Below are 27,173 nucleotides of genomic sequence, written 5' to 3' on the forward strand. Positions count from 1 at the left end.
GAAGCGATTTTCATATATACGTTTAGAATGTTGACATCGACTCAATTACCGAGCAAATCAGGGTGGATCCCATGCAGTCATTCGAAATTTTCCTTTCACAAGTTGATAGAAGATTTTTACAAACTACTGAAGTTATTTCCGCATCCTTGTCTCTTTTATTCAGCGCTTATTTCACTTGGTAAGTTAAAGAATAAAACATAGTTCCAGGCTATTTGATTTTGATGAAAACAAAACAAACTGAAATATAAGTTTTAATCATTTATATGTTTTCTTAAAAGTAGAACAAAGTCTTAACAGCAGTTTGTAGAAAGAGTATGAAATCAAACTTGCATAATCGTTTGCTTTAAAATCCTAGCCTTAAATTTGTTTTTATGTTTATCTGTTTGTTTGGGTTTGTTTGTATTTGTTAGTTGGATGTTTTTTCCCCCATGTTTAGTTTCTTTGCGACCAATAAATCATTTATACTTTCTCATAGTATATTTTTATTTATTTCTGAACTTCATTAATATGATATATGATTGTGTGCGTTGATATACGAATGCTTTAGAAGAGCGCTTTAAGCCAATGCATTAATTGTATTCCATTGTATTGTGGTGTACTTTTGGGCTATGTTTCAGAGTTGAAATTAATAATAATATGTATGTAAGTATATACAGTATTGTACTACATATATTTCTTTTTGACTACCTGAACTGTCGGCTTACTTTGTTTGAAAGAGTATCTTTCGCGAACAATGGAGTTTCCCAACTTAAAAAAAATAATCTTTATACAATATATGTTGCAACTTCATTTAACATATTCTTTTTTGATTACCTAAACTGTCACTTTACTTTCTTTTAAATATAGGTTTTTGCGGCCAGTTTCAAACTTTTTGTTTGTTATAGTTCATATTCTGAGCATTCGAATTCATGCAAACTCGCAGCGTTAAATCAGCTTTCAAATTAAAAATTCGTTCATTCTTATTTATTATCCGTGCAATCAATTCTGGAGCGGATCCAGGCAGGGGCATGGACAGCCCGTGCCCTCACCCTTTTGGCGGCTGAAAAAAAAAGGAATAAAGAAATAAAAATAAAGAGAACAGGGGAAAAATCATGCATATGGCACATATCATGAAAATGTCATTGACGGGATATTGCTAATATATCTTTTAAAGGTAATACAAAGTTTTGGGAAATTTTAAAAATTGGGTGGACAGTCATTCTATACAATTTTGATATATTTGGATGCCCCTTTGGATGTATTATAAGCACTAGAAAATTTAGCCCCTAATACACTTCTGCTTTCGAGAAAAATTGAATACAAAAAAGTAACGGTGCTCCCGGTAAATTTTGATGAATTTCAAAAAGCGCCTACAGCCGTACAAATGGTAGCAGTGACCATGAAAATCTCAGAATATGTAGTTGTGATATAAATTTCCAAACAGGAATAGCTTATCGGTCGATTTTAGTCGAGAAACATTGTTCTATAGCTTAATTAATATCTTGACCTTGAGAGGGAGCTATACAACATAAAGAGTTTATTATGTTATTTTCATAACTTTAAACTCGATTTCAACCGCGACAATGATCGCTGAATATTTTTGGATCGCATATGCTTCCAATATGTCCATTTGAACCAAAATCATGACTTCATACCAAAACTTTGTAATACCTTTAAGCTTTCAAGAAGTATAGGTGTTTTATCCAAACTCAGATATCGTATATCCGCCAATCTATATTGATAAACTATATATTTTACAAAAACGTACAATATGACTGATTAAACAGAGTTACTTTCATAATCCCACTCTACCACTATTTGTTATATTAACAATTATCTCAGAGTTTGACATATTATAACTTAATATATCAGAATTCATGTTTAAGTATCACAACAAGGAGTTTTCAGTATTTGTTGATACTATGTTAATTCTTCATTCAATATGTATTACACTACTACAAGGGATAATCTTTGTGTTCCCATCACCCTTTCAGCTATAAGACCACATTTTATCTGTTACAGGAGTAGATGCATGGAATTCAACGTGTAATAACTCAAGGTCAAGCTCTGCACTTTCTCGTTTTAGAACTATATTCTTTTTTTGAAACGACATTATCCTTGAATGAGTAAACCCTTTCTTATATTTCTCATTCTCACCTCTTCCCTTTCCGCTCTTTGTCATTCCCACCTCTTCCGTTTCTTCTATTTCTTTGTCTCACCTCTTCCCTTTCCTCTCTTTCCCATTATAGACTCTCCTTTTTCTTGTTTTGCTCTTGTGTGTGATTGTTGGTATGTGCATATTTATACATGGGGGAATCCTGCTGATAGTTAATGGTCGGTCATATTTGTGTTTCTTCTTCTTAATAATACGTACGTATATCTATATAGTAAGTTTGATTTATTTCGCCGTCTAATTTCATATTGTGATTAACTTGATAGGGGCCTCATGTTCAAGGACAAACTGGCCTATTATTCATTCTGAATTTATGATTTGTAATGTTTGGTTATGATGCCAAATAAATTGAATTACCATAACATTTAATTTAGAGGAATACGATGAATGCTGATTTGTTCTGACAACGTAAACTTTGTCAAAGGCAATATTTCATCTCTCTCTCTCTCTCTCTCTCTCCCTCTCTCACCCTCTCTCTATCTCACTCTCCCTTCTCTGCCGTCTCTTCCCCTCTCCCTATCTCCTCTCTCTCTCTTTGTCTTACTTTTAATTTATACATTATTTTGTAATAGTTCCCAGGGAGTTTTGTAGACTTTGTTGATCCCTGGATCATCTGAGGTGACCTCTGCTCTTAGATGAGGAAAGAAAGATCACGAGAGTTGAACATAACAGGAAATATCACCCAATTAGGCCTACTTTGTGAAAATATCGGGAAAGTCCCCGAACATGATCTTGCCAACAGTCAGACAAGAACCCAATGACTTTTACAAGCTGATCGCTTGTCTGATTATGAAGATATTTATGAGTGAAAATCAAAGTTTAAAATTTCGTTTTCCTAACGAATTCTATAATTGCAGTATATTTGGAAAAATAGGTATGGAAAAACCGGTCACTCAAAGATTTTAACTTTTGGGGGGCATGCACTCCATAAACATTTCGAAGCGCATTTGTTTAGGGCTTTAATATTATACCATATAACAGACACTAACAACGCGTTATAGCCATGCATCTAAGATTGAAAATTGTTAAAACGATGCCTTTAACAAAATTACTCTTTTAGCACAAAATCCAATACAAAATATTGCTCAAAGCGCTTCGAATACAAAAACATGAACAACAACTTGATAAGGAAAAACAAATTTGGAGAGTATGTCTTTAAGATCTCTCGATCTTTCTCTCCCCTTTCTCTCTCTGTCTCCACTACAGGTTTGCAACATGAGTTCAAACTTCACCATCAGCCTGTTTCTACTTGCCGCAATCGCATGCCTGTCCCAAGGATGCTGTCCTGAGAGATTCATGCAAGTCGGTAACCGGTGCTATTATTACAACTCCGACAAGGTGGATTGGCACGATGCACGCCATGCATGCAACCGACTTGGGGCGCATCTAGTCAGCATCCACAACTATGAGGATAGTAGAGAGGTCTATGTTCTATGGAAGAGTTTAGTCGATGAGAGTTGGGACAAGGTGAATAGTAGATGAGTATTGTTTTCTTAAATGTATGGGGGAATGATGATCTGATTGGCAAAATGTAATTTTAAAAAGAGGGTGTTGGGTGGGGTATATGTACAGCTCGAAGGAGATACAGAGGTCTATGTTTATGTTATTAAGAAAAAAAAGAGGGGGGGGGGGGCAAAAGAGAGCATGAGCCACTAGCTACAGGTTACATTCAATGCAGTGTAGATGCGTTTGACTTAATTTTATTGTTTTCATTGTATAAAGTATTGTTTGATGTTTTGTATAACTTGTTATTCTGGTTACAATAAAATCGAATAAAATCGCTAAAAACGCTTAAGATTGGGGATCACGCTAAAGCCGGTGTTTCTAAAATATGAACTTTCATCCACTTTTAATAATTCTGTCAATTAAGTATGAATTGAATAATGCAGCGGCTTACCAAGATAATTGTGCACTTTTTGAGAAAAGGAAGAAATTTCTCGCATAATATTTATTTTCAGATGTGGAGGGAAGTCAGATTTGACCTGTGATGACCCTGAGATGTCAAATCCAAAATGGCCGCCAGTCCACATGGTCTAATGTACAAACAAGCTTAACTTTTAAACCAAATAGTCAAGAAAAACGTTTAAGGTGTCATTTCCAACTTAATAGGGGCCGGTGCCAATTCATTTGGTAATACTTTTGAGATCGACAGAAGTCAGGGATTTCCAAACAGGTCAAGGTCAAGGTCAAGGCCAAATTAGGCTAACAAAGTGACTTGTTTATCCCTCCACTACACAGTAGCGTACACGTATCGCGTTATCTCAAGAACCGATTGATGGATTCCCGCCAAACTTGGGTCATGTGAATCTTAATTGCAGAGTCAATGCAAACCGACTTCTGAATCGTCGACAGTTACCACCACTTCCAGCCTACACGGACAGCCAGCAAATGGCCTCTACATTCATCCACTTCTTCCAGACGAAAGTCAAGACCATCTGCGACAGTTTATCACCTGACGAAACACCACACCATCCCCTTAATTCCTCTTCCTTCCTTTGAAGTAATACAACCTACTACCCCTAATGAGATTATGTCACTCTTACGTAAACTACCCCCCAAATCATGTCAGTTAGACCCTGTTCCCACAAAATTATTAATGGACTGTTCCTCCACATTCGCTCCCATCCTTTCTTACTTGAACTTGAGTTTAGAGCAGGCACATGTTCCTTCCTCATTGAAAATAGCTCATGTTACTCCGTTGTTGAAGAAACCTTCTCTGGACCGAAATTCCCTCCAAAATTATCGACCAGTTTCAAACCTACCTTTTTTGTTCAAAATTCTTGAAAGGGTTGTGTTTTCTCGTCTTTCGGATTATTTTCTGGACAATGATTTGTTCGACCCTTTCCAGTCAGGTTACAGAACCCATCATAGTGTGAAAAAACTGCTTGTGAATGTGTCCAACTACATTCTGCAAGGGATGGATAGGGGTGACTCAACTGCTCTCCTGCTGCTAGACTTGTCCTCCGCCTTCGACACCGTTAATCACACTATCCTTTTGAACACACTTAGTTCACTTGGTGGCAAGGGTGAGGCATACAAATGGTTCGAGTCTTATCTCTCATACCACTCTCAGATCGTTTGTATTAATGGTTGCAAATCAGTTGCTTTGCCTCTCTCCTGTGGAGTACCACAGGGTTCTGTGGGCGTGCCCAATCTTTTCTCAATTTATTTAATTGGATTGCGACAAGTTTTGTTACAACATGGCATAGATTATCATATTTATGCAGACGATATTCAACTTATGATTTCCTTCAATTCAGATCAAGCCGCTGCAGAACAAGCCGTTCATCGCCTTGAATCTTGCATGGCTGATGTTCTTGATTGGTTGCTCGCACGTTCCTTGAAATTAAATTTAGACAAATGTGAATTCCTTATATTTGGTTCCAAAGTACAGCTTAGTAAAGTTAATATCAATTGCATTTCATTTTCTAGCCACATAATTCACTTGTCACAAACGTGTCGCAATCTCGGTGTTATGTTTGACTCACATATGACAATGTCTAACCAAGTTTTTAATATTTGTAGATCAGTAAGGTACCAATTGCGTATTAAATATCGGTTTTATTCGTAAATATTTGTCCAAGTCTGCCACCGAAAAATTAGTTCATGCTCTGATTTCCTTCCGTCTTGATTTTGGCAATGCCTCCTAATCAATCTACCCCAGAATCTACTGTCCAAGCTCCAGAAGCTTCAAAACGCTGCAGCTCGTATTGTTTCTCTGACCACCAAGCGTACCCACATTTCCCCAGTTTTGCAGTCGCTACACTGGCTCCCAGTAAAAGATCGCATTGTTTTCAAAATTTTGTTACTTACCTTTCATTGCGTTCACTATGGTGGCTCTGAAGGGACATCGCGAATCGACTAAATCGTGAACTTTTCACGATAAAGTTCACGATATCGTGAATTTTATCGCCAATTTTTCACGATGAAATTCACGAAATTCACGATATCGTCAATTTCGTCGTGAAAAATTGGCGATAAAATTCACGATATCGTGAACTTTATCGTGAAAAGTTCACGATAAAGTTCACGATAAAATTCACGATTTCGTATATTTTATCGTGAACTTTATCTTAAACTTTTTTCTCCTGGCTTGGGCGCTTCGTAAACAAAACCAGCCCTAGCTGCTTGATTGAATGAAGACGATTAAATATTATGACGAGACGTTTTTACGATGATTTCTGTGAAAATGGTAGGTTTAACTTCATATTATGCTCTATTTGTATTTTATCTTTGACAAGATAGGGATAAAAGTAATTGCACAGCGGAAAAATTACCCGGTATGCAATTAATTAATGGTCTAACAGTTGGAGATGCACTGTTTTTTCCCATACATTCATTTCCATGTTGTAATAGACTATTGAGTAATGTAATTGATCTAGATCTAGGCCTACTTTTATTAGTAGGCCTACGTACTAGCACACTCAATTTCTCAAACTGAGTCAACAAAGACTGACAGAGTCGATGTAGAACTAATACTAATAAGTAATAGGTAGCAGCGGCTAGCAGAATATAATAGTAGCATTCTAGTGCACTAGTAGACCGAATTTTCCGTCTCTTTCGTTCGTTAGCCTCTTGAGTCTTATTGGGGTAGGGTCGGCTCCCTCTCTTATTGGGGTAGGGTCGGCTCTCACTTTAGAGAGAGCCGACCCTACCCCAATAAGAGGCTAATGAATGAGAGAGACAGAAAATTCGGTCTAGTGCACTAGCTGCATCTACATGTAGACTATAGGCTTCAGTGATTATTGCATTGGCAGACATTTTATTTTTAATATTTTTTTCAATGCTTGCAACAACATGAATTATTAATTAAGCTAGGGCCTAGCCTAGGTCACTCCAGTAAAGCATAGGAATTCCAGACAACTCGCCACAAAGACAACCCGCCCCAAGACAACCCGCCACAATACCCTGGACAACTCGCCACAGGCGAGTTGTCCAGGGTGGGGTGCCTTTTCGGACAACTCGCCACACTTTTTTCCCCTCATGATTTCTAGATTTAAAATCCCTCATCTTAGATGAAATTGTCATTTTTCATGATTTTCGTGCTTTTATAAACACAGTCATTACAAAGAATAAAGAATAAAGCTGATTTCCCTTGCAACAATAATATATTTTTGACAAACCGAAGGCGTACGATCGCCATATCATTGGGATAACTTGGTATTTAGATCTCGAGGTCTATAGCAGCTGCATCTTTCTGTCTCAGAAATTTTTAATGGTAGGATACTGGAAGCACTGGTGTACTGATGAGGGGGGGGGGGGGTATTTGACATGCGAAATAAAATTGAAATGTGATCTATTTCTAGATTTTCTGGGTTAGTTTCGTCAGAGGCGGCATTCTTCATTTTCAGATTCCCCTAAAGGGCCCCTTTATCCTTTGTACATGTCCTTTTTCTCTTCTGATAATTTTTAATGGTAGGAATTCATGAAAGGGTACTGGAAGCACTGGCGTCCTGATGGGGGAGGGGGCAGTTGACCCGCGAAATAAAATTGAAATATGGTCTATTTCTAGATTTTCTAGGTTAGTTTCGCACAGTCCAAAATAGATTCTTGTTGCGGGTCTTGTTGCAAGCGCAAGGAAAATCATCTTTATTCTTTAGAACAGCTCTCAAAATACTCACAATTTCCATGTTTCCTGTCATGACAGTGTTTATAAAAGAATAATGAACAAATAAAATGACAATTTCATCTAAGATCATGAAGATGAGGGATTTTAGATCTAGAAATCATGAGGGGAAAAAAGTCTGGCGAGTTGTCCGAAAAGGCACCCCACCATGGACAACTCGCCTGTGGCGAGTTGTCCAGGGTATTGTGGCGAGATGTCCAGGGTATTGTGGCGGGTTGTCTTGGGGCAGGTTGTCTTTGTGGCGAGTTGTCTGGACCCCAAGCATAGTAGCACTAGTAGACCTCTATAGCGCTGCATAGGTGCTGAGAGGGCAATCGATTGCACACAATTACACACTCGTGAACACAATGAGTACGAAGTGGCTGATATGATCGGCAAGTTTGACAGTAGACTCGCGATTTTAATTTTCAAAGAATTTTTTCTAACATCGGTTAGTTGAAAAGACTATTTTACTGCTATATAGGTGTCATCAATTGTCACTAAAGTACCAATTTATTTTGAGTGATCTCCGTTGAGTTTTGTACAGTGTTGTTTAAAATGTTGAGAATCAATCTATAGAGGTAATACAAAAAAGTACACTAATGCTGCTATGTGTGGCCTAGGTCGGATATTGTTTCCAGAGTGATGGTACTGCAACTGCAGAGCAGGGTTTGAAAGATATTTATTTAAAAAATAAACCAAAAATTGTACATGGCCAGGCCCATGCATGCAGACACGGACTGTTAACCGTGGTAACACTAACAATATGTAAAACTGTATCGGAGCTTGGAGATAATTGATAATTTATGACACTGATGCAGTGATAGATCCAAACTTGTGGAGCAAAATCAAACTTGTCTTCAATCCTGAAAATCTCTCTGCCAAATAATTGTCTAAATTCTGTTTCTCTGTGTAATCAAAAATGTATTCTTTATGTTATTATTGCAGGAACTACTGACTACAAGCATGATATAGATGTGACGCAATTGGATTTAATTGATCAACAGTACTGTTTGGCAATGGGAGAAAGTGGTAACGGGAGGACCTTTGCTTATTTGTTCCTCCTCGATTTGGCACCATTCAGTATCCAGTGATATTTCTTTTGTATTGTGTTGTTTCGGCAATATATCAATAAAGCAACAGTTTGACTGACTTGCCTGCATCATCACTTTTGTGCTGAAAACCTTATTTTGGTTGTTTGAAAGTCGCCATTTTCCTTTTTTATCCTCAACATTGACCTTCCGTGTCTTCATTCATCATCAGAACTCTACCTTTGACATCGACCATTCGTTTCTTTGTTCATAATCGTCATGATAACTTTACTTTCGCCATCATCGACATCGTTTCTTTGTATGAAGACCACGCCATCTTTCTGTTTAACAGTATACAAACCCCAGTTTGTATATTTACACCGTCGACTTCCGTTCTTTGTTTGAAGATCAGGATTTACGCTTACCTTCCACATCGTCAGAAACTTTGCTATTCTTTTCCACATCGTCTCTTCTTGTTTCTTCGACATCGTCAGAAACTTCGGTCTTCTTTTCCACATCGTCAAATCTTGTTTCTTCGAGATCATCAAAAACTCTACCTTTGTCGTCATCAACAGAATAGACCCTAATTGTTTCTTTGACATCGTCGGTTCATCATCATTGACAATAACATCAACGCATTCGACAAGTTTGATGATAATGTAGTGTAATTTGAAAAGCGGCAGTCTTTCGCTTTATAAATAGACTACCTTAATTGTTAACATGTGACTGTTATTGGATTTTTTCCTGGCTAGATTTTAGCACGGATTTGAATAAACGCTCATGGTTTAAATGATATATCTTGTGTCCACTATTTTGTATTATAGCTGTCTGGTCTCTCGTGAATCACAGTAGAGAGAAAAGGAATAATTAAATTAGGAATTAATTGGGATGTTGACCAAGTTACGATCATCGATCATGATCATTCAACTCCTAATCCAGTTCTTGCCAAAACTCTATATGCAGCAACATCTTTTCAAAAAGCCACAAACATGCTCTGAAGCACTCATTTTTTATGGTAATTTGATCCAATTATTTGATTGTGTTTGTTACAAGGACACGTCTGTATAATTTCTGAACGTATTTTACACCGTATCAAAGATTGCAGTAACTTCTTCCTTTACAATATACTGCTCTAAGGATAAGCCATGTTGGGAGGGCCACAGCCTTCTGAAGTCTTAATAAATGCATATTCCACATTCTTACTCTTTTTCTTCCTGTTTCTTGATCCCCTCCTTTTCTTTCTTTCTTCTCTTTTCTCCCTTTTTATTCTCTTTCTGTCTATTTTTCTTCTTCTCTTTCTTCTTCTGCCCCCTTTTCCTCTCTCATTCTTATTTATTCTTCTCATTCTGCTTCCTATCATTCCTCTTGGTCATGTTTCTTGTTATGCTTAATTCATCATACATACTTGTTCTACAGCTTTTGTATGAATGTAGAGTTCAGATAAAATCAATTTGTTTTCTCTCTCTATAATGTAATTTACACATATCAGTCACATATATCGTTTCTAAATTCTATTTATTAATTTTGAATGCATTGTCTGTTTGGAGCCACAGTGGCATTGATCTGTATTACTTTGACATGGAGTCAGGGCCCTTGTGACCCCAAACAGACGATATGTTAAACGTGTCCGTTAATATTTGTCTACATTATGCATCACAAATTCCATTAGGAATAATATGAAGTATTAGCCCTGCATTGTTAATAATAAAACATGACCTGGGCTTCTTCTCTTTTCTACTTGTAGTATCTATACAAGTGTATGTACTATAATCATGTTTGTTAATAAAGTGATATTGAAACAAAAACTGCTGCAAAATTTAAGAAACTGAAATTGGGGTTTTCTGCCTACAACAATAAACTCAAATAGGGCATTCTGTCATCAATATTCATCTTCAAACATATTTGTTTTAAAAAATATTTGCAGAAGTGTGTGTTAATTTTTGCCACAAAACTTGGGCTGCTAACACTTTACATTTCTTGAAACCTCTCAAAAACTGATTACACTTGAAACGTGTAGTGTTTGTTGACACATGAAGTAATAACCAACACCAAACATGATTATGGTAACATTTGTTAGGTTATTTTAATATAAACTGTATAAACAAGTATGAACATAGGAAAATAGATCTGTAGTTGATACACACAGCTTTTGTAATAGATTTTCAAGAACATTTAAAAAATGTGCTTAAAAATGCCCATCTATTTAGTGTGGAAGACAAAACAGAAGTACATTTAATAACATAATTGGCGGTAATGCTTATTTGCAGGGGTGGCGATTTCTTTTCATGACCGGGGGGGACGAAATGCGAAGGACGGGGGAGCAGTGGCGTATATTGAACAAAAACGTTGGGGGGGGGGGAGAAAAAAAAATCTGCATCCCCACTCTAACATTGTACATGCAGGCCTCGCGGAACGTTTTTCATAGAGGGGGAGGCTAAAGTATTTTATTAGGTAGAGCAAAGCGAGCATAGCAAGTGGAGCGTAAATTGGCATGTGGTCCAGGGGCGTAGGCCCGTGAAGCTCATGGGTTTTAGGCATTTAATAACGGTCAGATGAGCATCCAGGGGCTCGTCGTAGAGCCCCTGGTGGGGTCCAGGGGGCAGAGCCATGCCATTTCAGCAACATTTGTAAATCACTGGTATCGAGTTAGAAATAAATCAAGTTTGAATTTTATCACGGGGGCAATTGCCCCCAAGCCCCCCCCCCCTCATCATTACGCCAAGGCGAGGGAGCAAAGAGAACGAGAGGGGTAGAGGTTACGGAAGTGACTATCACCTCACAGGTTTTTGAAGTTTTGTTGTATTAACAAATTACATACTTTAATTAGCAAAAGAATAGTATAAAAACAAGCAATATACCTGTTTCACACTTCACTTTTCGAGAATATTTACTGTACACTTCGAAGAATATTATGCGGGGGAGCGTAGCTCCGGAGCGAGAAGATTTTGCATTTTTATTTGTCTAAACGCTGCACTCTTGGGCCCTCCAGAGCCTAAAAGTTTGTTACAGTCTTTAGTCAGTATTTGCTATACACTTTTTTTCTCACTTTTTCAATTTTTCAGGGGGGGATGATCCCCCCCCTAAAAAAAATTGAGGGGGGGACGGGATCGCCGCCCCTGCTTATTTGAGAATGGAAAATTGCAAACATATGAGTATCTTATATGGCATCAAATGACCATTTGCTTCAGCAATGTGAGAGCCAAACAATTGCTAAACAATTTACATGTATAAATAGTGGAGAGAAAACTTTGGAATGAACGCAAGTATTTTTTCCCCTTGAACCATAATTGCGTATCAATATCATTTCAATACCTTTATTACAACATACACATGTATAACAAGAGATCAATGGACCTTGTGTTTAACAGAGCCTGTAAAATTAGTGGCCACATCAATTATTACTATACTATATTACTATATTATCACTTGTGCCCTTGGGTACCTACATCGAAAATGTACCACAGATGATTATTTCTTTAATATACCCCCCCCCCCATGCATAAACATCTGGCAACACTACGTACAAGAGACCTAAAAGTAATAATTTTCCACAATTGAGACCCTTAGGGGAGCACTGCCCCCGAGTCCTCATGAGGGGCAAGGTAATCAATACAAACAAATTCAGATCCCCTCTCAAAATGTCAAATTTTATTGAGTGCCAGCATTAAGTTTTAGAGTCAAAGTAAAGAAATTGCTATATACATGTATGGACATTTTCGGGGGTTCCGTTGAGGGGCAAGGTACCTCAACAACCTATCATTTCTCATGAATAATCCCTGCCAAATTTGATTAAATTTTGTTGTACTGATGTATTTTTTCAAAGAAAAATTGAACAATTAACCTTAATGCTTCCTGCTGTAATATGTGCCGGAGGTATAAAAGTAAAGTTAATCTTTACTAAAGACCCCCCCCCCCCCCCAAAAAAAAAAAAATATATATATATACAAAATAAAAAAATTTAAAAAAATCCTCATATTAAAGGTACTATGTCCCTTTTGCAGCCAACCTCAAATTCTGTAGAACTTTGCAGGAATTATGAATATGTCATGTATGTCCTATCTGTAAAATGTAAACGGAAACCCGTTTACTTGCTAGACTTCACTGTCAGACACTATTGAGTGTCTGACTGGCTTTTTTTTCTTCTCTGGTAATAACATACATGAAATGAGCTGTAAAGGGTACATTTGTCTACATCAATAACCCACTTCTTGTGACGGCCAAAATTAAACTGATTGAATCTTTGCGCAGCATAAAACAGATGACCATTCGGTACAATGGTCTGAACATCAAGACTGTTACTTATTGGCCCATTTGAAGACTTTTTCAAGCCCAACTTTCTTTAGGGCAATTCTAAATTAGTATTATCTTTCAAATGTCATGGAATTTCACCTTTTCATTTGTTTTGGCCTGCAAATGGGACATCAATCATGAGTGTCCCATTTGATATTGGACTGCATAAACACTCCGAGCAGCTTGATGACATTGCAGTGTTGGACAGTGTGATCAGCAAGGATAAGGCGAGAGGGCATCGGACAAATAGCTCGGGCAATGTCATGCTCAGATGATTCTGGGCAGTGGCGTCGAAGTCTGAGGATTCTACAAATGCGCTTCACCTGCCGAACACTATAAAGGGAAAGATAAATATATCACAGTTTAAACCCTAAATACAATTAAATATATACTATAATAATATACGGAGGCCCCAACAGTTGATTTAAAATTATGCAATAGCATTATCAGATATTTTATGAGCATGCCATTCAAAGCAATGATACATGAAGGTGGGTTTTATGTTATTAAGAAATGTTCCAGGTTTTTGAAAGATTTATATTTCGGCTTAGGTACATCCATGAATAAAATTATAACAAATACAAAAACATCACGTATAAAAAAATTGTTTCATAGTTCATACCTCTCTTCCTGATGCCATCTCGATAATGCTCCATGAATACCCTGCTACCGTAAGATGCAATCTGGTAAAGTACTGTGCATTATAGAATTTGTGAAATCAAGGAGCAAAACTATTTTTTTTTAAACTTAGAAAAGCATCCACATATACACTAAATAACTGTTTTCACATCTATTATATCAAGAGGTTAGCTTTGGAATACTAGTTACTCATGTGTTAAGATCCTACCAATGGTTTACACATAAAGTGAAGTATTGCAGAACACTTTTGGGGTTGAAATCAAATGAATTGCACATTTACAATGACTTGAAAATATGTATGACTTGAAATATTTCAAAGGTCATACATTTAGGTCTGTGACATTGTTCCTGATTAAAAGAACATTAAGACTCGTAAGCATACCAATATACCAGTACAGTTCTCTTGATGCCAATATTATAGAAGTGGTAACCTTGCTTGATTCATAATGCGGAATGAGGATCGCTATTCATAATACGGGAAGAAGGTTGCTATTCATAATACGGGAAGAGGGTCGCTATTCATAATACGGAATGAGGGTCGTTATTCATAAAAATTAAATAAGCAAACAAAATAATAACAAGGGGAATTTTGAAAAGGGGACACCCCCACTCCCATGGCTGTGGCATAGCGATGGGGGGGGGGGGGGGAATGATACATGGCCTTGAATATTTGTCGAAAACATTTATTGAAAACAAACATTTTTGAAGAAATAAAGAAAAAAGGCGTGCTACAATAATGTACATCACCCCTACCCCCAATCAGTCCGACCACGCTGCGCCATTTGGCCCACCCTCCCTGCAGCATTCCCTTAGGACAAGTACATATTACCAACAATTTTCGTCAAGGGGATAGACAAAAAATATCCGCACCACCCCACTCTTACATGCAGGCCCCGCTGAACGTTTCTAAAGTAGGTGAGGGGGGGGGGGGGTAGGTACAAATTAGGTAGAGCATTGCATAAATTAGCGTGGGGTCTTGGGGGAAGCCCCTGCGGGAGTCAAGGGGTGGAGCCCCTAGAAGCTCAGGAGTTTTATACATTAAATTACCATCGATGAGCATATTTTTATACCCTATTTGTGACACTGACAGGTCACGAATTGGCGTGGGGTCCAGGGGCGGAGCCCCCAGAAGCTCAGGGGTTTTGGGAAATAAATTACGGTCAGATTAGCATCTTTTGATACCTTATTTGTGACATTGACAGGACACAAATTAGGTTAGCTCCAGGGGGCAGAGCCCCTGAAGCTCAGGGGCTTTGGGCAATAATTACAGTCAGATGAGCATATTTGTATACCTTATTTGTGACACTGGCAGGTTAAGAATTGGTGTGGGGTCCAGGAGGTGGAGCTCCAGAAGCTCAGGGGGTATAGGCATTTAATAACAGTCAACTGAGCATATTTTGATACCTTATTTGTGACACTGACAGGTTACGAATTGGCGTGGGGTCCAGGGGGCGGTGCCCCTGGAAGCTCGGGGGTTTCAGGCAACTAATTACGGTCAGATGAGCATATTTTGATACCTTATTTGTGACACTGGCAGGACATGAATTGGCGTGGGGTCCACGGGACGGAGCCTCCAGAAGTTCAGGGGTTTTAGGCATTTTATAACGGTCACATAAGCATGCAGGGGCCTGCCTTCGGGCCCCTGGTGGGGTCGATGGGTGGAGCCCCCGAAGCTCAGAGGTTTTAGGCATTTAATAAAGGTCAGATGAGCAAATTTTGACACCTTATTATTTTGTGACAAAGGCAGGTCACTATTCTTTCTTTCTTCATGAATTTGCCATTTTCCAACAAACGCATAAAAAAGTATAATTTACTAAACATTGAGGGAAAAATCTCTGAAAATTATGTCATTTCAGCAGCATTTTCTTCCTCTTTTTTGTTCCCTTTTAGCTCTCCTATTTCCCTTTCCCTTCCTTCCCCCCGTTTTGGGGGGTTGGGGAAGGGGTGGAGGCAAGGGCTTTTTGCAACTCTTCTTTCCTTCTCTTTCTCCCCTCTTTCCCTTCTTTTCCTTCTCTCTCTCTCTCTCTTTTTTTTTGGGGGGGGGGGGGGGCAAGGCCCGCTGGCCCCCCCCCTGGATCAGCGCCTGGTTATATTAATTAAAATGAATAGCGACCCTCTTATTGTATTATGAATAGCCACCCTCTTCTCGTATTATGAATAGCGACCCCCTTCTCGTATTATGAATAGCCACCCTCTTCTCGTATTATAGCGACCCCCTTCTTCGATTATGAATAGCGGTTCTTACATGTATGAATAATGACCCTAATGAATAAAGACCCTTTTCTCAAATTATGAATAGTGGTCCTTATGAAAGCGGTCCTTATGAATAGCGGTCCTTATGAATAATGACCCTCTTCTAGTATTTTGAATAGCGACCCTCATTCCGCATCATGAATAGCCACCCTCTTCTCACATTATGAAAAGCAACCCTCCTATTCGATTATGAATAGCGGTTCTTACATGTATGAATAATGACCCTAATGAATAATGACCCTTTTCTCAAATTATGAATAGTGGTCCTTATGAATAGCGGGCCTTATGAAAGCGGTCCTAATGAATAGCGGTCCTTATGAATAGTAAGCAGATCTCATTTTAACAGACCTTTAGATGAGCATACATGTGGTATGTACACTGCATTTCAACTTTTAAACAAAAAGGGTAACTGCCCAATTCTCCATTGACAATTCTAACAGGTCTTAAAAATAAAGTAGTCCTTTTTATATTTAAACTGGTGTCTATTGGACATTTCTAGTTCATACCTTTACAAATAAAAGTATTTCTTGTGCAAGCTTCATTTAAGGTTCTTGTTAACATTGTTCAGATGATAGAAAATGGTGATAAGGTAGTGACTTCAATGCTTGATATACATTTAAAGATAATCTGAAAGTTTGAGTGAAAACAGGCTATCATTAATGATCAAAATTTGAAAAAATGATCTGCTTAATTCCGGAATTCTCCCAACTATATTATCATATGTATCAACTAGGTTTTTAGCAAGGACAATTTTCAAAAAAAGTATTACCAGTCGTTTGACTGTAGTAACACTCCTTCATAAAGAAAACAACATCTTAGGCCAGCCCCCAGGGGTTGTTAAAGAGAAGGGAATGCGAGGGATATGAAGGGAAACAACATCAGTGTCTGTAACAGCAGCTTAGCAATCTATAACCCGTCATTATCTAAGATAATTTTATTTTGTTATCATTTCAACGCATACACTTAATAAGGATACATTCAGCTTAGTTCCCATCATCCTGAGCTGGTTTGTATGGAGTGTTGATACATGGCAGTTGTACTACAAGTTGTAGGGCTTGCTTGCATGAATGCCAACCAGGTAATCTGTTGAATGAATAATAAAAGAAACATGCAAACAAAATCTAGTGATAAACTTTGCACATTATAAAAGAAAAAGAAAAATATCATAACACTTTTTTTTTACTCCAAGAGATGAATTTTTGTAAGATAATCACACTGTGATTGGATTACCCTTTAGCGTTTACGGTTAGACTTCATGCATCGTAGGACTCTACAAGTTCGCTGCCCATCGACTAAAAAGTTATGAGTCTTATGTTTTTATCAAGTTTATGACAGAGATATAACCGTGTCAGAGGCGTCATAAATACATACGGTAGTACTTAGTCAGGATGTTGTCCTTAATCTTGGCAAAGAGGTCTTCGTGAAACATGTAGCGGACAAGTAGCTTACTAAAGCTGATTTGGTCAAGAAGTTAGACTTATGACGGTTTCGAGAAACGGGCCCCTGGCCTGGGTGCTAGCCGTAATTCGCTAAATAGACTAGTGAATACCTAATAGTAATATAGATCTAACTTAAAGTGACTCGGTAACATTGCCTCAGATTCTGAAACAAAATCATGGATTTAGCTCATGCTGCAATCATAATTTTAAACCTTTAGCTTAGCCTCTGTTAGGTCAGTCAGGAATCCCGTGACTTTTACAAGCCAATCGTCTGTCTGATTATCAAGTTATTTATGATTGGAAATCGAAATCAAACTCTGCGTTTTCCTAACGGTTTTTATAAACTAGGGCCTAAGCCTAGTCTATTCAGGAAAATAAGTATGGTAAAACCGGTCACTCAAAGATTATTACTTTTTTGAGCCACTTCATGATCATTTTGAAGCGAAATTTGTTTAGGGCTTCAATATTCAGTAGGGAAGCTGGTACAAGAATAAGGATCAGCTGCATTTTCGCAGACGTTTCCAATTTCCAATCCGCGCGTTGGTGATGCGAAAAACGGATTCCGCAATGTTTTTATTGATGCATTTTACATTGACTTAAGTTTGTACAGAGACTTTCACATTAGGGGCGATAAATCCTCGAGAAGACGGACAACCCATAAAAGAAGATGGCGCTTGTTTAGAAACCTATCCAAAATTTGACCCGTAACTCTGGCATGGAGATACCCTACTAAAACATACCCAAAATGAAGTAAATATTCATTAAATTTCTAAATAAAAATCGTGAATTAAAAGTTGTTTTGTTTATTACCTGTTTCGTGTCAATTTTCTTGTTATTTTTGGAGTATTTTTCGGAAAAACAATGATATCAGTATACCTAAACTTTTTCACGGCAAACCGCTGCACAATACAAGTGCAAACCGATGGTGGGTTGCGGGCGGATGCGCGCCTGTGTGAAGTTATGTCTTGGATCCTCATTACGGTAGATAACTTCACACAGTCGTGCACCCGCCCGCAACTCACCATCGATATGCACTTGTATTGTGCAGCGGTTTGCCGTGAAACCTGAGAAAAAGTGTATAGTAATATCATTGTTTTTCCGAAAAATACTCCAAAAATAACAAAAAAACTGACACGAAACAGGTAATAAACATACCGGTAATGACTTTTAACTCATGATCTTATTTGGACATTTAATGAATATTTACATCATTTTGGGTACCGGTATGTTATAGTAGGCAGTGGCGTAATGAGCAAAAACGTTTGGGGGGCTGACAAAAAAAAAATCTGAATCACCCCACTCTAACATGCAGGCCCCGCTGAATTACGTTTCTCAAAGTGGGGTCTAGGGGCAAAGCCCCGGTGGGGTTCAAGGGGCAAAGCCCCTGAAGCTCATGGGGTATGGGCATCAGTGGCGGATCCAGGAATTTCTTACCGGGGGGGAGGGGGGGGGGGGCACAAAATGGCATGGGGTGAAATATATGTAAAACGATGAAGTAACAGAACGAGGCTTTAACGGCGAGGGAGCGGAGCGACCAAGCAGGGGGTGGGTCTGGGAGGGGGTCCTGGCCTCCTCCCAGAGTAAGAAGCATTTGCAATTTTAGAACCAAATTAGACGCATTTTCAGGCACTTCCTGGAGTAATATGACGTAAAATTGCTTTCTCCTACCCCTTCCAAGAGTAGGGATCTTTTGCAATTTGAGAACCACATTTGGCGCATTAATGTCCACCGGCACTTCATGGAGAAAAAAGAGGCCCTCTGATTAGTTAGAAGTTAGAGAAAAGTGATCTGTCACGTCGTGAGAAGTTGTATAAATGATGCTTTGATGCCGCACAATGCACAAATACGGTGGTCGGTACTTCACCAGTAACTTGCAAAAATTATCTCGAGTGTATAAACTGTGTCGTTATCAGGGGCGTTGCTAGATTTTTTTCAGTGGGGGAGGGGGGGGGGAGGGTGTAGAGGCCGCCGATTACCGACAAAACGAGCCACCAATATTATTACCGACAAATATAAAAATGTCAATGTCCAAATGTCTACAAATTTTACCCTTTAAACCCGGGGCCAGGAACTAAGTTATTTTTCAGTTTTCCCCTCCCGCGCGAAGCGCGGAAGCTTTTACACTTCATTAAATTATTAGAGAAAGAAGACGATCCGTTGTACTGTTCTCAACTCTTAAAGCTTGTTTCGCCCCTCCCGCGCAAAGCGCGGAAGCTATGACGTTAAATTTAATTATTAGAGAAAGAAGACAATTCATTGTACCGGTCCCGACTCTTAATCCTTGTCTGAATTCAGTTCCCCCCCCCCCTCCCGTGCTAAGCGCGGAAGCTTAGACGTTTAATACATTATTACTCTTAATCCTTGTCTGAAATCATTTTTGTGTTTCATTAATTATTAGAGAAAGATTAAGACGATTCGTTATACCGTTCTCTACCCTTAAGGGTATATGTGCAGTGTTACATGGTGTAAGTATTGAACGCTCGTTCGCAAATCTGTGCATGCTCAGCCCGAGTGGTGGGTAGCATGTTATCTCCCGACAGTACCGTGCTTTGCACAGTAGCTTCTGGAAAGGAATTAGTGTTACTGTTGGTGGCCACTATCAGGCCCTTAGTGACTATAAACAACATACATGCTCTTCCTGGCTATTTGGGAATGGGTCAGTTTGCAAGAAATAATGGAGAAATTATAGCATTTTGTTGAAAATCATATGATATCACGAACATTTATACATTACTTGTGAAAATAAGTCATGGTTCAATTTTATTTGAGGGGGGCTGGCGCCCCCCCCCCCAAGCCCCCCCACCAGTACGCCGGAGTTACAGCTCAAATTTTAGATACGTTTCTGAACAAGCGCCAAGGAGACTGGGGTTATTTTCTTACAAGGAATCTGTTTTTTTGCATGCCCTGATGCCCGCGCTGGGAACCTGAAACCCGCAGAGTGCCGATGAAAAAAAGACGTTCGCGAACGCAATTTGTCCGTTTTTACGACTCTAGGATATCCTTGTTTATGCAGACGATCCTCATTCTCTGACCAGCGCCCCTAATCATGTCATAAAATAATGATATTTATTACACTGTATCACAGACATGGTAATATTATAAATAACACATAGATCTAGGGCCATGCATGATTGCATCTCAGAGTGAGACTTAACATTGTTAAACGATCCCTTGGATTTATCTATAATCATGATCATGACTAGGCGTTGTGGCGTGCGCCTGTAATCCAGCTAAAAAGTGGAAGTTACAAACTGATTCAGCCGAGGACGCAGGTTCGAAACTGAGTCACGTCTTTCGGATGGTGACGTTTAAAGGTCGGTCCCAGACGTAAATAATCATATCTGATTGATACACGTCTGTAAAAACCCAATACACACACACACACACACATTTGTAGATCTAGATCTGGTGCTTGCCTAGATCTAAATTTTCATTGAATTGAATCAGCTCAGCTCAGCTCAGCTCAGTTTGCGTCTAGTCGACGAGTACGAGTGTGCTATTGCAATGGACTCTATCAGTCTTTGTTGACTCAGTTTGATAAATTGAGTGAGCTAGTTCGTAGGCCTACTAATAAAAGTAGGCCTAGATCTAGATCAATTACATTACTCAATAGGGCCTAGATATTACAACATGGAAATGAATGTATGGGAATTAAAAACAGTGCATCTCTAACGTTAGACCATTGCATACCGGGTAATTTTTCCGCTGTGCAATTACTTTTATCCCTATCTTGTCAAAGATAAAATACAAATAGACTCTAGAGCATAATATGAAGTTAAACCTACCATTTTCACAGAAATCATCGTAAAAACGTCTCGTCATAATATTTAATCGTCTTCAAATTCATGTCAATCAAGCTAGGGCTGGTTTTGTTTACGAAGCGCCCAAGCCAGGAGAAAAAAGTTTAAGATAAAGTTCACGATAAAATATACGAAATCGTGAATTTTATCGTGAACTTTATCGCATATTTTTCACGAAGAAATTGACGATATCGTGTTATCGTGAACTTTATCGTGAACTTTTCACGAAGAAATTGACGATTTTGTGAATTTCTTCGTGAAAAATATGCGATAAAATTGACGATATCGTGAATTTTATCGCATATTTTTCACGATTTAGTCTTTTCGCGATGTCCCTTCAGGGCCACCATAGTTCACGGCTCTGCTCCTCAATACCTTATCTCTCTAATCCAAAACTACACTCCTGCAAGACCTCTACGCTCATCCACTTCCAATTTTCTTGTGACCTTAAAAATTACCAAAACGTGGGGGGAAAGATCATTTGCATACTCTAGTCCTAAATTATGGAATGGCCTTCCTGAAGACATCAACAAATGTTTATCCTCTGATTCTTTCAAAACTCATCTCAAAACATTCCTTTTCAAGTCTTGATCGTTTTTCCTGTTTACACGCGCCTTGAGCACTCCACGGAGTGGATTTGGCGCGATATAAGTTACATTATTATTATTATTATTATTATTAATGCACTGGTTAGATTTTGGGGTCACGAGGTCAAAGGTCACAGGGCTCATGTATGCTAAAATAGTTTGTGATCACATTATCATTAAAACCGATTGACGGATTACCAGCAGACTCAATACGTATCTTTCAGAGCCAATGATCTGATTAAATCTTAGTGTCTTGAGGTCAAACATTAAAGCGGTCATACATGTTTACGATAAATAGCTTGTAATCACGATATTCTAAGAACCTGTTAATGGATTATAATCAAACTTGATTTTGTATATGATTTCGCGATAGTTTTACGATGAAATTGTGTGTGTGGACGCTCACTCACGATACGTCGTATAACGGAACAAGTCTAACGAAACGCAGGTTTGGGCATCGTTTCGAACTGAAACTCAATAAAGAATCACGCCTAATCACGAAAAATGTTGTGTGTGGACGGGGGGGGGGGGGGGGGGGGGGGGGTGTAACTAGTGTAACTAACTGGGCGGGGCTTAACGTGACCTCGAGTGAAAGGAGACCAGACCTCTCATTTCCGCTTCCATTTCATGACCGCAGTAGCAAACTGCGCACCTATACAACATTTCGCTGTAGAATTTCAGGATTACTTTCTTCTGTGTGTGGACATCCTGGAATTTATACGGTGATTATTTATACGACGTTTCTTGTGTGTTGACACTCTGAAATTTATATGATGATTCTTTATACGACGTTTCGTTATAGAGTTTCGGGATAAATTGTTTTGTGTGTGGACACGCTGTATGACCCCTTTAATCTTTGACCTCATGACACTAAAATCTAATCAGATCATTGGCTCTGCAATATACGTATTGAGTCTGCTTGTAATACGTCAATCGGTTCTAATGATAATGTGATCACAAACTATTTTGTGCATACATGAGCCCTGTGACGTTTGACCTCGTGACCCCAAAATCTAATGAGTTCAATGGCTCTGCAAGATACACATCAACCAGGTTTGGCGTTTGATTAATGATTGGCTGGCAATAGGGTTTTTAACTTTATATGTCACCCACAGTGGGTATTGGAGAAGTTTATAATAGGCGGTGTCACACAGAGCCCCAAAATCCGGATTTTAGTTATCCGGTTTTTAATTATCCTCTTTTTGGCTGTCTGACATCAATTATCCCTTCAAAAAACCCTTCAAAAATCCCTTCAAAAAACCTCATATGAAGCAAGATAATTCTCCCTTGAAAGGATTTTTCATGGGTTTATTTATGGGATTTTTCTGTGTGACACCAATGTTGAAATAATCCCTATAAATAAGCATTGTGACATCACACGTTTAAATGCGCTCATTTAAACGTGTGATGTCACAATGCTTATCTACCTAAACGGCGCATACTTTCGATTGAACGTGTAGTGTCACAATGCTTAAACGGCGCGTGCCCAATGGCCCATCAACAATCCGGTTTTTAGTTATCCGGATTATTCGTAACCTGTCTGTCACCGACTGAAATGAAAAAATAGATTTCTTAAATCTGGTTTATTCAAGATAGGTCGGGATTTTTCTGTGTGACACCGCCTAATCAGTTTGAATTTGTCAATTTAACCTGCGTACAGTTATATTAACGCGCATTTAATGAGACGCGCTAATTGCGCATTATTTTTGACTGAACATGATGTGACGTCACAATGCTTTTCTACCTGCAAATCTCATAGAGCATGCGCAGTTCTGCCCATGAAAAAATAGTGGAAGATATTCGGAGCTCTGGCAGAGATTTGTTTCAAATAGTGAAATTATATTTTATCACGTGACCACCAATTGACCAATCATGTATTTAGAAAACTCATGAATATTCATAAAAGGGAATCCAGCAATCGGTTCTTGAGATAATGCTATTACAGGCTATTGTTGCATATATAATGAATCATGTGACTTTTGACCTCGTGACACCCAAAGGCCCGTATTCTGAAGTCAGGTTTAACTTTAAACCTAGGTTTAAGTCTAGTCTAAGCCTCGCCTAACTCTCAGATTTAAACCTAGGTTTAATTTTGCGTTTCTGAAGTCGGGTTTAACTTAAACCTAGGTTTAAGCCTGGTCTAACTCTGTGGAAATTGTACACATATTTAAACCTGGGGTACACCTAGTTTAAGTCTGGCTTAAGTCAGGTCTAACTAGTCTATTTGTTGGATATTCAGAGGAGAAGAAGACAACATTAAAAGACATTACGACGAATTATTGCAAATAATGAGACCGGCGCGCGAGAGAGCTCTTGTGGAAAGAAAAAAACCTTTCACAATCATGGCGACGATGATTTGTTTGTCATCGCTGTCTTTTTTTAAATACCAAACAAACAGCGATTTGCATTGACTCCAACATTGGAGAGACACACACATCGCTTGCGGATAAAAGTGGGCCTTGCGATTTTATGCCTTCGGCAAGTTTGAACATTAATTTGGATACTTTATTTGCTTATTGAATCTTTATGCCTAATATTTTCTAAGTCTTAAGATTTTATATTTTATATAAGATTGTGTGATTTGTATAGTACGACAATCCTTGAAACTAAAAAGTTGCCAAAGTAAATCAACACGTATCACTTTGTTGCAGAGGAAAACAAATATAGTAGCCCCATACCTTTAGTTTGACGTTATGCTCACGTAGTTTTGAAACTGTGAGTGCAATACACATTTTCAAATTGCGTCCCAACGATGTAAACAAATGCGAGATAAAATAAAACTGTAGGCCTAAGGTTGGATTAGAATAATCTATATTTATAAGACAATCATGGATTAGTATAATTAAGAGCCGACGAGTGTATTAAGCCGGAACTCTAGACCTAGATCTAGTAGAGTTTTGGGTAGAATCTGCCCTAGATCTAGTCTAGACTCTAGACCTAGACCAATTAGGCGCGCCTAGTCTATTTATATTATGATGTCAAAACATCGAGAACATCCTTAAGATGCCCCGAACGATGCACTAGAGGTCTAGATCTAGATCTAGACCTAGGCCTTAATAAGATTAAAATGACTGAAAGAGAAATGATCACAAATACCTTCTTGATGCAGAATAACTAGTCCAAAGTCAACATTGAAGCTCATATAATATGGTCGAATTTTAAGCGTTTTTTGTTAGGACAATGCAATATTTCTAAACCGTGTGTACTTGTACAAATGAATGCGCGCACGATCGATGATATGCGCGCACGGTGACCGAGAAGGGGATCATGATACCCGACATGTCGGTTCGAAAAAGGATTCCATTGTCCTAAAAAAAAACTAAAAATCAAACAAATGAGCTTCAGCAATGTTGACTTTGGACTAGTTATTTTGCATCAAGAAGGTCTTTTTGATCATTTTTAGTTTCTCTTTTAGTCATCTAAATCTTATTTAGAGCATTTTTATGTTGTTCTGGAAGTTTTGACTAATCTGCATGGGCATGCAGAAATTGTAGAATCCCGATTTTTGTATTATTTATTATTCGTAAAGATCAATTCCACCTCGATTCAGACTTTTTCAGCAGTTTAACAATAAATCAAAGGGTAAAACAAAACAAAAAATCACGTCATAACGTTCAATGGTTGCTTCGAAAGAGATTTGTTTGTGTCGAATATTTTGAATTGAAATTATTAAATTTGCAGCACGAAATCCAGCTATAACAAAGCCTATAAAGGCCATATCAGCTACCCTTGAAGATGGATGAGCTGTACTGAGCATGTGCAGTAGAAGCAGACTACATCTCCATGGTAGTTAAACCTTGGCTTAACTTTAAACCTGGGTTTTAGACTTAAACCTGGGTTTAACTAAACCTGGCTTTCAGAAACTGAAATGATACTTAGACCTGAAGTCTGGCTTAGTTAAACCCGGGTTTAAAGTTAAACCTGGGTTTAACTAAACCTGACTTCAGAATACGGGCCAAAATCTTTTCAGTTCATTGGCTTTGCAAGATACATACATGACCCAAGTTTGGCGAGAATCCGTCAATCCGTTCTTGAGATAACGCAATACGTATACTGTACTTTGTAGCGGAGGCATACAAATCACTTTGTTGGCCTAATTTGACCTTGACCTGATTGCAAATCCTGACTTCTGTCGATCTCTAAATTATTACCAAATGAACTGATATCCCCAATTAAGTTGGAAATGACATTTTAAACATGTTTGTTTCTGGACTATTTGGTTCTAAAGCGTGTTTGTACATTTAATAGACCATGTGGACTGGCGGCCATTTTGGATTTTACCTCTCAGGGTCATCACAGGTCAAATCTGGCTTCCCTCCACATCTGAAAATAAATTTTATGGTGAAAGCTAACTATGCTAGAAGTGTTATGCTTTTCTCAAAAAGTAAACAATTCAATTTACTTCCAAATGACACCGAAATCATGGTGGTTTAGGGTTTCCTTTAAATAAGAAAGTGTGGGGAATATAAGAGAGATAACAATTTATAAGAATCGGCCAGAATTCACTACAATTACTGATTAAATAATGCCTACTTTAGACCCATAGATATAACAACTTTTTTCTAGTTAAAGATGATAATCTATTGCCGTATAGTCTATTAGCTCTTTCAATATTACGTTTAAAATTGCAGATTCAAATGGACCTCCCCAAAATGAGGTAGTTTGAAGGCATTCATTATTTAGTCCCACCAGGATTTAGGGTATAGAATATCCAATGATAAGGGTAGATTTGGTCTTCATTGGCGAAATTGATGATTGAATTTAACTCATGTTCATCAGATGTTTACACAATTGAGGCATGTTCTTATAGCATTGTTATTGTGTTCGCTTACATTGCCCTTTTCTCCATTGAAATATGCCTGTTAAAACTCGTTTATTTATGTGTTGTACATTAATGTGTTCTTTGATTTTCTTTAATACAAAGTTAAATAATAATACAATTTTGTCACTGGTTACTTATTTGCATGTAATCATTCTCCTTTCCCCCCTCGCGTAGGCCTATTGGATTGGACTACATGACGTGCAAAACGAAAACTTCTTTGAGTGGAGTGATGGGACCCCTATGGATTACTCCCTGTGGTATCCCGGCGAACCTAACAACCACAGGGGAGAAGATTGTATTTCTCCCCTTAACCGAGGTAGCAATGACTTTGACAGGCAGAAGTGGAATGACTTCCCCTGTGGAACCAGGAAACCCTACTTCTGCCGCAGATCTGCCACCTCCTAAATCGCTACCAATGGTCCCTATAGATCAAATTGGTTGTATAGAGGGGAGAGATCTTACCTCTGCTAAAGACCAAACATCTCCTAAATCACTTCCAAATCTCCCCCTTTAATCAATTACCAGGGGCGGCGATTTCTTTTCATGACCGGGGGG

At 38.4% G+C, this 27,173-nt stretch overlaps 1 protein-coding gene and 1 long non-coding RNA gene across 2 annotated transcripts; one reads left to right on the plus strand and one right to left on the minus strand.

Moving 5' to 3' along the window:
• On the plus strand, positions 1 to 27,153 carry LOC115927324 (low affinity immunoglobulin epsilon Fc receptor-like). Its single transcript, XM_030993103.1, has 3 exons — positions 1 to 178; positions 3,359 to 3,619; positions 26,793 to 27,153. Exons 2-3 carry the CDS (start codon positions 3,368 to 3,370, stop codon positions 27,021 to 27,023), a joined length of 483 nt encoding a protein of 160 aa, XP_030848963.1. The 5' UTR covers positions 1 to 178; positions 3,359 to 3,367; the 3' UTR covers positions 27,024 to 27,153.
• Positions 13,065 to 21,362, minus strand: LOC115927325. The gene is made up of 4 exons (XR_004065563.1): positions 21,195 to 21,362; positions 16,947 to 17,053; positions 13,701 to 13,772; positions 13,065 to 13,411 (listed from the first exon to the last, which is right to left on the minus strand). It is a non-coding gene; the product is annotated as an uncharacterized LOC115927325 (long non-coding RNA).
• Positions 27,154 to 27,173: the final 20 nt, after the last annotated feature.

This window comes from Strongylocentrotus purpuratus, unplaced genomic scaffold (genome assembly GCF_000002235.5).
Source record: "Strongylocentrotus purpuratus isolate Spur 01 unplaced genomic scaffold, Spur_5.0 spur5_scaffold_20, whole genome shotgun sequence".
Classification (NCBI taxonomy): domain Eukaryota; kingdom Metazoa; phylum Echinodermata; class Echinoidea; order Camarodonta; family Strongylocentrotidae; genus Strongylocentrotus; species Strongylocentrotus purpuratus.

Excerpts from the sequence above, each read along its gene's own strand:
- LOC115927324 (XM_030993103.1), top strand. The coding sequence starts at position 3,368 with ATGAGTTCAAACTTCACCATCAGCCTGTTTCTACTTGCCGCAATCGCA. Across the intron at positions 3,620-26,792 it reads TCGATGAGAGTTGGGACAAG|GCCTATTGGATTGGACTACA; the intron begins GTGAATAGTAGA and ends CCCCTCGCGTAG.